General features: G+C 37.4%; 1 protein-coding gene across 17 annotated transcripts in view; it reads right to left on the bottom strand.

The window, feature by feature from the left end:
* The window catches only part of HDAC9 (histone deacetylase 9), a 477,431-nt gene that overhangs the window by 215,992 nt on the left and 246,924 nt on the right, over nucleotides 1-14,515 (bottom strand). For 7 of the 17 annotated variants that reach the window (XM_035562425.2, XM_035562417.2, XM_050708534.1 and 4 more), the window contains 3 exons: nucleotides 13,548-13,698; nucleotides 11,025-11,151; nucleotides 8,920-9,041 (listed from right to left, as the gene is read on the bottom strand). In XM_035562425.2, the coding sequence (XP_035418318.2) occupies nucleotides 8,920-9,041; nucleotides 11,025-11,151; nucleotides 13,548-13,698 (400 nt within the window). The remainder of the gene's footprint in view (nucleotides 1-8,919; nucleotides 9,042-11,024; nucleotides 11,152-13,547; nucleotides 13,699-14,515) is intronic. The other 10 variants (XM_035562412.2, XM_035562419.2, XM_050708535.1 and 7 more) reach the window with 2 other exon arrangements.

The raw sequence follows: 14,515 nt of genomic DNA, 5'->3' as shown, positions 1-14,515 counted from the left end.
ACTGTTTCAACCACCTCCACATAGCTGAATATATTAGACATAGGCAAGATGAGCAGTGACTTTTTGTTTTCTACATGACTAACTGACTTTTGCTGTAGGAAGCCACATTCCAGGACAAAACAATACCAGACAATAAACACATAGGACATTCTTCTCCACTAGCTGACAGATTGTGAGATACCAGTCTGTAGTATAGCTCTCTAGACTCAATGGCTTTTAAATTCTGGTCATTTAAAAACACATTTCTGAAAGAGCTTTAAATTAGATTCATGAGACAAAAAGCCATTTACATAACCTCTCTAAAGCTCTTCCAAGAACTACATGGACCTGACCACTGGGTGGTCCCAACCAGGGGGTGCACCAGATACAGAGGTATAGGATGGAGACACTTTGTTTTTCTGGCTTGCATCACCTAATGTGTTTTCAGCCTATACAGAAACTGTTTCCTGTACAACCATTTGCTTTAAGGGGAATGTTGGTCATATGTGAAACCCTTTAGTCCTTTGCTTTATTTAACTTTTGTAAAAGGTAGAACACTTTATTTATTCAGACTAAGGTAAATATCCATTCCCCAAATAAAAAAACAGGTTCAGTGAAACACATGGTAAAACAGCTAATTAGATTAGAGGGGATCTCTTGGCTTTTCAGCTCTCTTCAGGCTAAGGAAGCCAATTTAACAAGATTAGCAATTTTTCATTGATTTCCTAAAGAAGGTTCAAAAATGCAATACACCCTGAAGCCATTCTGAATATCTAACTTTTCCTTCTTATTCACTGTAGTATGTATGGAAACATAAAATTGCTGTTTTATTATCCATACAAACAAGAATGATCTTTCTAGTAATGCTTTATTGAGTTAGATGTAGGAATTACTTAGCGCTACATGCATTTAGCCAGAATTAGAGAGATTTATATTTTTCATGAAAGGCTGATCAGTATGATATATTTCCTATTGATATCTGTTCTGCATGTAATCTGTGAGGCAAAAGAACTGAACACTTGACAGAATTCTTAATAATTTATGTTAATTGGCACATGAACAGCATCTCCTTGCATTTGCACCAATGTGGGCTATATAACTGTTTCAATGACTCCATAGGTTTCATTGTCTCTCCTAAGTCCACATTACATGTTAAAACTGCTGAAACCATGGTTTATTGCTGTGTCAGGTCCTTCTTAATCTTCTTCGTATGAAATAATATTCCTTTTTCAACAATAAATAGGGGATTAAAAAGTAAATAATACTATAGTGCCTTGGTATATAGACTAAAGAACAAGGATAATTTAAAATCAATTCTCATCTTTGCTGTCCATCTTCAAATTCTGTAATTTGTTTGCACTTTAATAACAATTATGGGAGCCTAACTGAATCTTAGTTCTCAGGAATTGTAGAGGAGAAAGAAGAAGGTGAAGCACGTCACTTCATAGAGGGCATCCCTCATTTGAATATCCAGATTTAGTTATGTATGACCAGCAGTCCTGCTGGTTGGGTCTTGATTATTGGGATTATCAAATCCAGTCGATTGTTCTTGCCCCCACTTCTGACCATATACACCTGCAAATACTGCAAATTCCACTCTTCATCCTAAATCCTCCTCTGACATCCATCAAACCACTAATTTTTCCAAAGTAAAAATTACTTTCTCCAGTGAAGAAGTGTCAGAGACAATCCCCTAAGTGTAACAGTCCAGACTTTTACAGGACCACAGTTTGACCCCTAGATACTAGATGCATGATTTATTTCTTATAGAATAATTATGTTCACTACTAAGTTGTTCCCCAGGCCCCATTAAAAAAAAAAAAAAAAAGGAAAAAAAAAAAAGGAAGAATTAGTTAATAGGGTGATTAAATCCCACAGATTTAAACCTATGAAAATATCCAGCCGTGATAGCTCATTGATGGCAGGTAGAGAGTGTAACATAATATATTGTCAGCCTTCAGAAATTAAACCCCATCACCTTCTCCCCCATTTTGAGAGGGTACCAATTTCATCCATAGATAAGAGTGAGACAGGACTAGATTGCTGAAGCATACTGTTAAGGGTTGTTCAAAGGCAAAGCAGAGTATCTGCAGAGGGACTCTGCTACAACAGTACTGGATGCCAAGAAAATGAGAGCACCAAAAGGCAGTGCATCTTGTTTTCCTAACAGATGAAAACTCTGGCCACATTCAGCTCAAAGGGACGAAGGCACAACTACACTGAAGGCAAATGGAGCTAAATTTGGCCCAAAAGTTGTCTGGAGTTTAAAAGCATGTTTGTCTAACTTCTGCAGGCAAGGCTGACTTTGTGAAAGCATGTCTCCAAAAAACACCCCACCTGTTTAAAATCTTAATTAGACTTTGATATTGCACCTTAACAACGAAACTGAATTAAATCAAGTTTACTTTTAGATAGGTTCTTTATGCTCTGGGATATAATTCGAGTCCTCTACAACTTAATTAGCTAAATATACAATGTAACCTTCCATCTGGTAGAGTAATTTAACAGGAATAATTGTGCACCACCATAACTCAACGAGACACTGAGGAAAACCATTGAAATGCTATTTCCTTTCCTTTGGAAGAGAATTATGTACAATTTCAGCATGCTTTGCATTTCTAACAGTTAAAGCCAACAGGGAGGTATCACTCTCATTTATATTACTTTCCCATGAGAAAATCAAAAGCAAAGTACAAAGCTTATGCCGTTGTTCATGAATGGCTCTGTAATACTTACTTGGCTTTAGCCAGAACATGTTATTTGGCAGCTAAAACCTTTAATTAGAATTGTGGGTTTGAACAGATTTTTCAGTGAAACTATGTTTTGCAGGAGTTTGGAGAAGTGCAATCTTTACTAACCAACGTATTCTATTTTGGATGATATGATACCATGTGATTTCCACTTTTCGCTTCTCTCTCTGTTTCTCTTTTTGCCATCTTTTAGATGTTCTTGTTTATTTTTCTGAAAGTTTTCAACTGTCCCTGCCCTAGACACAGTAGAAGAAAAAACTTTGTTCCACACAAATCAAACAGGACTGTTTGCTACTGACTTCAAAGTGCTTCAAATTTTATATATAATATACTGTAACTTATTTATTCAGAAGGAAGAGTCTTTCAAATACCATTAAAATCATTCCACTTCATTTTCAATGGACACTGTGCTCTTAAAATCCTTCAGATTTTAGGACTGCTTTTTAATTTAAGCTATGTTTCCATTAGGTTCAAAAGTAAAAAAGGGGTCTAGTATTGGATTACCTACTTACCAAAAAAAATTATGCAAGCTACTTGTTAATGCTGATTTATAAAGTGTTTCTGAAAACATACATAGTTTGTGTAAGAAAATCTTTAGGTAAACACATGAAGCAGAACTTTGCAATTCAATTTTGGCTACACATCGAGCAGCAGCAGAAGAATTAGGATAGCATTTAGAGCAGGACTGTATAATTAGATAAGCCACCAAGAAAATTCAGTATTTAGCACAACAGAGCAATTAGTAGCAAGGGAGAAGGCGACATGTATACAAGTAGTGGGATTTGTGCTAAAACAAAAACACAATGAAAAATCTTTATCCAGGCCATCTTGAAATTGAGTAAGAATAATCACCAATGTGCAACACCTTGTTTTCCTGCAATTAAAACTAAGTGTTAAATGAAGTATCCTAGAGGAACCAACTTGTGCTAACGGAACGACGGTGATGGTCTTTATGGGAATCATCGTAGAGACGGCTCCTGTTGAATCCTGGTGCAGGCCTTGGCAGGCATACCAAAGCACACCAATGCAAGCTCTTTATTCTCTGACAGTGTCATTCAACCTACCCTACCATTCATCTGTATTTGGTTTTAAGCTATCTCAGAATATTTTCCCTCTCATTCAAGCCAAAGTGACACAACATTGCTTCTCACCCCCACTGTACAAAGCTACAGAACTTTGAGGGACCTAGAACAATGGCTGCAGCAGAGCACAGTGGCTACAACAGTATTACATTTCTTTAGAGCTGTTAGCTTCCAAGGGCTGAACTCAACTTTGGCCCACCCACTATACGAATCCAGAAGAAGCTGCTAGCAACAGTTTACTTCAAATTCACTCTTCAACTACAAGTGAAAGTTGCTTTGCTTACTACTGATTATGCCCTCTCAACTTATTGATAGTGAATTTAGTGAATTATATGGGAACAGAAGTCAAAAAAAGAAGGGCTGACAATCAGGACACCTCTTTTTTGTTTTCTTACACTGTGGTAAGTGCTGGTGATTTTCTTCAGTCAAATCACCTAGACCAAATTTGTCAAGAATGCTCATTAACTAAGGAAACCAAGGACTGCAGGAAACAGGAATGCTTAGCATCTCTGAAAAGCAGAATAAAATGAGGAAAATTATATCATGTTTGCCTTCTTTCCCTGCTTCAATAAAGAAAGTGCCTCTCCCATTTGTTGTGCTTGCTCATAAACTCAGAGAAAAATAATGACTCTCTCTACTGAGCTTGACTTCTTCATTTTGGCAGACATGATAATTGAGGGTTTGTGATCCTCTAAGCCTATTTTTTTATATTGGAGACCAAAAGAAATCCAGCTTTTTCATACGATCTTACTTCACAGGAGAGTGTTTTCCTAGAAAATGCAAACAGAAATGAAATTTGGTGGCATGAAAGGGAAGAGGAGAAAAACTTTCACACATGAAACGTTTTTCTTCTCAGTTTCAACTGCTCCAGTAAATTACTGAGTCACTAAGTGCAGAAAGAATGATGGTAGGGAAATATTCGAATTAATTTCTTCTTTGAAACAAAACAAAACTAAACTAAACAAAACAAAAACCTACATGTACCGAGTTCCCATTCAAGAATCTTTCACTCTTATTACACAGCTATGCTGTTATTCTGCTGCCTAATCAGGTTAACCTAATGTGGTTTTTACAAAGTGATCTTCATGACTGTGCAGCATAGCCTTCTTCCTCCCTTTCATCACAATGTTAAGCAATCCTTCACCTCCTCTTCTTTCCTGTATGAAATTACTTAATTTTCCCCCTCCAAGCTAGAACTTTGTACTATTTGCTATTTAAAAAAAAAAATAAAAAAGTTCTACATTTCCATTGAGCATGCTTCCAATTTTTGGAAAGTGAGCCACAAACATCTTCTCAAATAGTGCTATTGTGAGTGTTCCTCAGATCCCTGAGCAAAATGCAAGATGTAAGCTTACAAGGTCCATGAGCAAAGAAAGATTCAACTGGCATAAAACCAAAACAAATAGAAATAGTGATTCCCATTCCCATTCATGATTGTACTAAACTCATGAAAGAAAAAAAAAACAAAACAGTTCATACTTTATATGTTGATGTCCCTGGAAATTTATTGCAACAAGAGACAAAATATGAGGCAAAATACAGAAATTCTACCACTAGCAACATTTTAGAAAAGCATGCATCTTTGGTTAGGGAACTAACCTTTATTGGAATTTACTGGCCTTTCCTGGTTTGCATCAACACTTGCACACAGAAAATGAAATGTTACAGATTGAAGAAAATGCAAACGTTATGGCCACTTGCCAGGATTTCTGCATTTATTTCAACTAAGCTAAAAAAAAATAATAAATAAAAAATAAAAGTTTTGCTAGCTTTACAGTAACCTCTTCAAGTAGATAATATTTTCCCAGATAGATACACTATTGAATGATGGAGATCAGCAACCAAAAGTTCCCTATATTAAATGATCAGGTTTTCAAAAGTGCACAGCTCCCATTAGAGCTCTTATAGCAGTCAGTATGAATTTCAAAAGTGTTCAGTAGCTGGGAGGAATTTTCAAACCTCTCTGGGTAATTTAGACACATTAGTCTCATTGAAAGTTAATGAGCCATGTGCTGTTCAGGCTTTTGGGTGCTTTGCAGAAAACTCACATGTTGCAACAGGAATCCATGGTGAAGTCCTGGGCATTTTAAAACTTTGCTCTTACACTACTTGAGCCAAATTCTGCTCTCAGTAATAGATAGGTAGCTTCTCCTTATAGTGTATTTATCTGTTCAATGAAGCAATAGCTCCCCTTGCTCTGCTGTTTTTGAAAGTCTGTCAGCACAGAGCATCTGACTGCAGCTGTGCAAAGCTGCATATCCTGGCATCGAGCCCCTAGGACAGCCCCAGGTCTCCATGCAGCGAAGCTCTGTGAAGCCTGCTGCTGACAAGTTCTGCTGCATCTTGTAAGGAAAGGAATAATACACATGGCTGAGAGGTACGGGGAAACCACAGCCACTGCACTAGGATGGTAACTCTGGTACCTCACTGTAAACATAGACAGCAAGATTGTTAAGCACTTCCCTTGTTACCTACGTGTCCTATTAATCTAGATGCTAGAAGAATAAACACTGGACAGAACATTTTCCTCTTAACCATGGTCTATCTGCATCTATTTCAAAAAGATTAATAAGGAGCTGCCACTTCAGGACTAGTTAAGCCAAGGTTAAATAGATTACTGAGTAATTAAGCAAGAAAGTCTGAGGATTTGCAATGCCTGTGTGAGGCTCAGTGTTCCCCTGGTAGTGAATAACACATCAGGATGTCAGGATAGAATCATTCAGCTTTGCTTCTCATTAATCTGATCTTAGAGCAATCAATCCAATCAGAATTATCTTCCAAGGGCATTACATCAAAGTTGGAGAAGAGAAACCTCTATTTTCTATATTATGCTTATGGAAAATAAAATTGAGAAGTAAACCAAGCCTGTGATGAAAGCCTAAAATGTGTATTCCTTTCCAAAGAGTGAAAAGAATGTAAGGTTTACTTTCACATGAATCACTGACTTCATGCAGGTTCAGCACCACAGAGGGTTTACCAGGAGCCAGTGGCAATAAGCGTTCATAGCCCAAAGGAAAGGAAAAGAGGTTCACCCCTCGTGGCAAAGGTCAGATTTCTGCAGGCTTATAGCCTGTCCATATACATGAGTGTCCGTGGGACATCTTTGTCTGATAAGGTCCCATGAGGATGACACAGGCTCCAGAATGTCCCCTCTGCCTGGAGGATGGCCCTATAACCACTCAGATAAGATTAGGGTCATTTGATTTGTGTCAATCTGGTTCCTGTTGCTTTTACTCTCAACCTGATGAACAATCATTGGAACGTTTGTGGGGATGTTGCTGAAGGCTGGAATTACAACTCCAGGATAGAGAGAGACTGAACTTGTAAACAGGATATTTAACAGTTGCTACTTTCATGGATGCAGAGAGCTATCAAATACCTACCCTCGCTAACATACAATATGCTGGACACTACATTTCTATTTACTTATCAAATTTACTATGTAAATGTCATAAAAATGGCTAATGATTATATTAGTATTTGTCTATTTATTCTGTAGATATCTTTTCAGAGAGTCATCAAGTCCTTTGTCCAATTTTGTAACTGATGCATTGCATGCCCAAATATTTGGAATAACATATAGAAAACATCTGGATTTAATTATATTATAATCCTCTTACGCAGACAATGGGAATTGAATTAAGGAATATTTTGAAACCCCCACAGAGATATAAAAGTATTAGCAGCTGCACGAGAACTTTACTATTACAATGTTTGAAAATGTTTTGTTTTACAGATCAACAGTCTGACACATCATAAATATCAATCATAACATTTAAGATATATAAACATGGAAAAAAAAATAAAACGCATTTCAAAAACATGTAGATAAATTCACAGCATTTAAAAGATGTAGAGTGTATTGTTTTGTTTAAAAAATGAAAATGTATTGCCTATTGGCACAGAACATATATGTTGTACAGTAGTATTAAGCAGAGAGACATATAAGGGCTCATTGTGACCAAATTGCCTGAATCAGATTTTTATAGAATGTTGTTATATTACCACATATTGTAAAAAGATCACATTAAATAATTCATCCAGAATAAATTAGCATTTTGCTTTTCATTCTCTCATTCTTTTGAAAATATTTGGGGGTATAACATGAGCTTAGAGAGTCTGCCCCAAAGTATTAGATGCAGACTGGGTTTTCTTTCTGAATGCATACTGCTTCCAAATGCCGCTTCTTTTCAAGTCAATACCAGTTTTGCAGTGAGTTTTCAATCTCCCAGTGGCTAAATCACATTCAAAGGCTTAGCACAGTAGGGGGTCAGACTTTCCCTCCGAATGTAACTATATCACTCAACAGCAGACTCATGCAATAAGAGATCTAATGTTTTCTTTTCTTTCTCTTTTTTCCCCTCTTAGTGTCTCCCTGCATTCCTGGATACCGGTCACTGCACCAAGGACCTGAGGCAACAGCCACATGGACTCCACCATCATCCTTCTAGCTTTATGATGCAGAAAAAGACAAGTCTACAGTTCACCTGCTGTCAAGAAAAACGGTTCATTTGCTAAATCCTTTGAAACATTCTGAAATGTTCAAATGAACATTCTATTGTAAATTATTATACATTCCTATGTGTAAAAAACACATAAAAATGTGTGCATGTATATGTGTGTGTATGTAGATACGTGTATAAACTTTGGCAATCAAGGTCACAAAATATCATAATATTCCAATTCCACATCTTTCTGTGAATTCCCCTCACAATGTCCTGAAAAACTTTGTCTAAAGGCAGCATACCGTCTGAAGACAGATACTCTATCTACCATGCAAAAGAGAGACAGAGTTATTAAACCCAGAAGTTATATTGAGAAAAAGAAAATAATACCATAAAGATCCTTGAAATGATGGTTTGATTAGAAACTAAGCTTATCAGGACTGAAGCTTGCACTAGCTGTTAGCGTCGGGAAATACTGACTCTTGATACCGTGTGGTCAATCCAACCTTGTAAAGATACAGCCAGGACCTTTGAACTTACCCTTAGTATCATCCTGAACAGTTTTGTGGATTATGATATATGCCTTGCTGATGGATAGCCTGGTTAAAATAGAAGGTGGGAGAATTACTGGGTAAGAGGATCGAATAAACTACTCTAACTCACCCGTTTTACGGAGTGGAAAATCATCCTTGGCATCCTGTGCTCCTGGTAAAGTGTATTTGTACGGTGGCGAGGCCCCACTCAGGGGTGGAGAGCTTTGATCCAGTGAGGTATGGTGGGCAGCCCTGCAGCAGACACAGAGAGGTCACAAATTAGCAGTCGCTGAGGTGACCAGCAGTAACTATCTACACATGTTGTACACATGTCTCAGCTGTGTTTATGTTCTTGTTCCTCTAAGTGTGCACAAACCACAGGCTCATGTAACCAATTTCACTTTTACAGTAAGTTATGGAACTCCTCGGGATTCCCAAGAATGTGCTTTTTGCACTCATTATAAAAGTCACATAGGATAAGAGTCATGTTGACCTACAGACAGGATCTGTCACCAGTTTGGGGAATTGACCATTTTAGATAGTTGTATTTTAATATGAACCATCTGAAGCGCAGCACAAGCCATTTAAGTCTTGTTTATTACATACAAATAGATGTGTATTGACCCAGCCTTTTCTAACAAAACGTGGGTGAATTTTCAGGGTGGGGTGTGTGTGTGTGTGTGTGAGGGTGGGAGGTGCTGTTGGTATATAAGACTGAAAAAAATATTGTTACTACTATCTGTTGAAAAAAAATGCAAACTATTTAGACAAGAGGAGACAGGGAAGCTAAATCCTTGCATTTAATTTCATTTTGGAAGTTTTCTGAGTACACCACTGCAGCACATAGCACTCACATCAGCAGAGAAGCTCCAAACTGAAGAACACTTGCTGACAACTGCTGAATGAAGGAAATAGTGTGGGCAGATCTTTCTGAATGTGGAAACAGCAAATTGCAAAGAAATTGCATCATTTGGCCTAGAGACAGGTTTTTATTTTTGGTTGATATTTTCATTTAGAGGGAGAGAGGGGGAAAGGAGGAAAACTTTCATACTTTGTATTTATCTAAACATCATTTTACTTGGCCTCTTACAGAGCCTCTGCCTTTGTTTTCAATGTAATGTGGCTAATCCAGTAATACTATGTCTCTGACAAAGAGAGGCACTAATGAAATGAGGCACTACTTTCCCTAGTGTAGCAGAAGACATCCCTCTGTAGAGCTTCTAGTTCTCACCCATCTGAAGACTCAGAACTAAGCTCAGACTATTAGTCCGGAAATCTTACTCAAGAGAATTTTCACATTACTTGGAAGAAATTATTTATTCTATCTCTACCAGAAACAATGTAACTGTGTATTAAATCATGTTACTACAATGTTCTGATTAGCTCCAAATGGGAATTCCAAGGGCAGGCCTTCAGTAATTCTTTTTAAAAAGAACAAGCACAAGATAAAATTCTAATGTACTATATGCATTTCTGTTTGTCCTACCGAAGGCCAGTTTGGGGATAATGTAGAAATCTTTTGGAAATGCAGTCAGATATTTTTTATTATTATTTTATTTAATGACTTCTAAGAATGTGTCTGTTGTAATGAGGAAGTTAGAAAGCAATTAATTAGTTAAAAATAAAGAAAAAAAAACCTCTTAGAATAGTAGTATATGCATTACAGGACCCAACAAAATCACTTGTTTCAGTTGCCTAAGCAGATTCTTATCAATGTTAAGCCATTGTCAGAATATGTAGTTTTGGACACTGAAATCCATCAGAGTTAGAAAAGTTAAAAAAAAACCACTATCCTTCTCAAAACCCTTGTGACTTACTTACATCATACAAATAACTTCACTGGGAAACCATCTCTTCACGAAGAAACAAGTTTTGTCATTGATTCAAAATCCAAGTAGATCAAATACAAATTGTTCTAAGTGCAAAAATTGAAGAGGCTTGGGAAAATATCAAGTGTAATTGGAAAATCTGTGATGGCATCAAGAGATGAAGCAGTTGAAATAAAAGGTTTATACAAATTTCTGACACCATTGTGTTCTGTATAGCTCTCATATTATCACTGCCCACCGAGTACTCTTCAGTTCAACAAGATATATCAAACTTTTTGCTAATTTCTTGGCTGAATTTTCATCTTGTTCTGGAGTTAAACTCTCAGCATGCCTGCTGGAGGATCTTTCTGACTAGTTAAAGTAGATACCTCAACATGGGAAGGAACCAGCCTAACACTGAACATACGTGTACCAGAGCTTGGGGTGGCGGCTCATGGAATGATTCTTCCCATTTGCTGGAGAGTCTTTTGTTGCCGATTTACTCAACAGGAACTCTTGAAGTTTCTGCTTCACTTCTGTACTGGCCACTGCCCCTATGACACACAATTAAACATATCTTGTTTTTACTTTAAAAATTACATTTTTAAAGAAAACAAAAACTATATCACAAAAAAAAAAAAAAAAAAAAAAAACAGTCCATATCCTTGCTGCTGAAACTGTTAAAAAATTTAAAAAATATTGGTGGAAATCAGTCAAAATGAGATAACATTTGGATTAATGTTTATCTACAGAAGACTGAAGTTGGTCGTAACCCAAAAATCCAGTGAAGTCATAAAAGAATCTTTCATCGGTAGATGAGGCCATTTATCCAAGACCAGATATATCTAAAGAATTTAGAGCATTTCCTAATATTTTCCAAATCCAAAAACAATGACAGAACTAAAAAGATAGGGACAAAAGGACATTTTGAGTTAGCAGTGAAGACTGTTTTTTCTTTCTGTAAAATGATAGTAATAGCGCAGCAAATCTGCCCTTTGAACAGTTTGATTATGAGCAGAATTCTGTAAAAAGAGCCAGCAATGAGCCTTTTTATTCATGCCACTCAAGAGCCTCTACCTGTGATGTCTGAAAGATGGACCACAGAAACATGTTGCAGTTGATAACTCTACTCTTATGACACAAAAATGACAGAAAGACCAACACAACAGAAAGACATACTGCATTTTGACCTCTCTCAGTCACTAGCTCAACAGAGCAAAATCAGCAGGGCACGTCAGTGTCAGGTTAAACTACTGATTCCTACTTCCAGCATGGGGCAGGCTTCTTTACTCAGTCATAATATTCTTTGTAAAAAGGACATAAAAAAGGAAACAAAAATTATTTGAGTTTTCCCCAAACAGTGATAAAAAAGGGAAGAAAAAAAATGCTTCTTTGAAAGTAGCAGCACTAGGGAATACTGATACTCTAAGTATTTGGTTACCCAACAGCACAGCTAGCTGGTGAGCATGTCCCCCTGTGACCTCGTTCCCATAAAATATCTCTACCACCCCTCAGTTTCAGATCCTAACTTCACTTTTTGTAGTTTCTTCCCTCCTTTACTCATTAAGCAGATCAGCAGCAGAATATGCTGGGGCTGGGCCTGGGGGTCACAAGTGCTGCAAGAAATCAAACTGTAAAGGGAACCATGGAGTTCACACTACTGCCCATCGTCTGGCATGAGCGTAAATAAAGTCCAACTGTATGGATGCTGATTTTCACACTACCTATAGGATCCTTGGGGCTTCTTCCACCCTTGCCTTTCTGGGTCATTAGGCTGGTGGTTTGAAAATTATTAATGTTGCAGAGAGCAAGGAACCCGACTAGACCAGACTGAAGAGGATAAACGAACAACTTCAGATTGCTAATGCTATACCAAGAAAGCTTTCTTCAGACAGAGGAACAGATGTACCCCTCGCTTTCCCCCAAAGAATGTGAAAATAACACCACCACTGCAACCTAAACAAGAATTCTTTGAAAGCTCTGTTTGACAGCAATATAATGCTTTCAGGGATTCATTGTTTACCAAAGTAATGGAAGCCCATGGACACCTTAATTTCTAGTCTACATTATGGTATACCCACAGCTGCTGAACTAATACAGTTTTCCACCCAAGAAAAAAAAAGGCAAGAGTATATGATCCCTCTGAGCATTATGTACAACACTTTTCTCGTATTGTCTCTGTTAGTTAATATCTTTTGCTCAACTAGGAGGCCAAATAACAATATCTCCTTGTGGCAGCTTCATTTTAAATACCTTCACAATCTATTTTTGCAACCTGATTTCTAAGCTGACCTGACAAAAGAGAATTATTTGTATCTGTCTCCCTCTAGTGAACACCAAATTCCAACAGCCTCCTTTATATCTGTCATTTACCTTACAGATATGCATGAGCTAGAAATAACTCTTTGTTGGGTTTCATGAAATGGTATCAAAACCAAACACAAGGCAGTTTGAACACATATTGGTCTTATAACTCAGGCAGAATTATTCAGAAGTCTCAGCTGAAGATATTCTTAAACACTTTGTTATATTTTCATACTTGAAACAATGCTCAAATTACTTAAACAGTTATATGGCGTGATGTTTGGTAGCGATTACTGTATTGCGAAATAAGCTCTTCAGAGAGAAATTCTCAAGTGAAGCTTTAGGCTTTCAAATTCCTTCTTATTTCATAAAAAGAGCTATCTACTTGAGAGGCATATATACAGGTCTGCCAAGAAGGTGCTTTCCTGCAGTTCTGCAAGTCTGCACACAAAAGAGCAGTGTGTTTTTGTGGGTGCAACAGGTGGCTCTGCCTTTCTGCAAGCACAGCTTTGACTACTCTATTGTTGCATATTTCACACAATAATAGAATTGCTTCAGATCCCTGTTCATTGTCCACTACAGCTGCAAGAAGGCATAAGGAAATATATTAATTTCATATTAGGGTTCATGGTACACTGGTGCTTACTTTCTCGACCTCTTTCTTTGCCTCTGAGGGGAGGAAGCTGCTGTTCCCTGCGATGCCTCTCCAGTTCCTGCTCTTGTCTCTGCTGCTCCAGTTTCTGCTCTTTTTCGAGAAGTTCTTGCTGTTGTTTAATGGCTAGGAGTTCCTGTTGTAACTTGCACAGAACAAAAAGACATGAGAAAGTGTAGTTTGCAGTGTTTTCTAGGTCAATCCTGGCCAAAATAAACCCCTTAAATAACTGAGTATTAGTGCTTTTCTGTGTGCTTACACTTCTTTTTACCTCCTAACTGCCTTTCCTGTCTTTTTAGCAGCATAGTGCATTACCAGCTGTCACTAAAATGAACTCTACTATCAGGTAGCAGCTGGCTGCTGTGGTTTCTCATCTTTCTCTTTTGGCAAAAATGCATGGAAACTGCATAACACTCTTTGCCAGTGTGTCACCAAACCCTGGCTGCTGTGCTCAGCTGCATTTGTCACGTTTGTCCAGCAGAAACGTAGCACAGTAATATAATGGCAAGTAGATCAGAAGAAAAAATATAAATAAAAAGAAAGGCAAGATCATAAATTCACAGCCAAAATACATTATAGCAGTCCTACCATTGCACATGCAATTCCATAAATCTTTTTTTTGTTTTGTTTTGTTATGTGAGGCAGCTCAGAGAAGAGTGAAAACACAAAGTTTGCTTGGCCTACCTCTGTTTTACAAATGCAAATGTTATGTACTTGTCTATTGATTTGATTTGTGGGCACAAATTCAGACAGCAGCTGAAAAAAGCAGTCTTTTAATATACTCAAAATTGTTCACACTGAAAAGACAGCCATATTGAAGTCTGGCTGAAAATTTAACATTGTGAAATCGGTAGTCTGATTTTCTGTGGGTTTACTGACTTCGTGAGTTTGGGGAGTCTTATAACACTACTTTGATCTGCTGGGAACAACTTGCTGGCAGTTATTTTGCTTGAACATGCTTC

This window comes from Cygnus atratus, chromosome 2 (assembly GCF_013377495.2).
Source record: "Cygnus atratus isolate AKBS03 ecotype Queensland, Australia chromosome 2, CAtr_DNAZoo_HiC_assembly, whole genome shotgun sequence".
Taxonomy (NCBI): Eukaryota; Metazoa; Chordata; class Aves; order Anseriformes; family Anatidae; genus Cygnus; species Cygnus atratus.
Note: the sequence above shows the minus strand (reverse complement) of the source record. Positions and strands in the feature narration are given on the sequence as shown.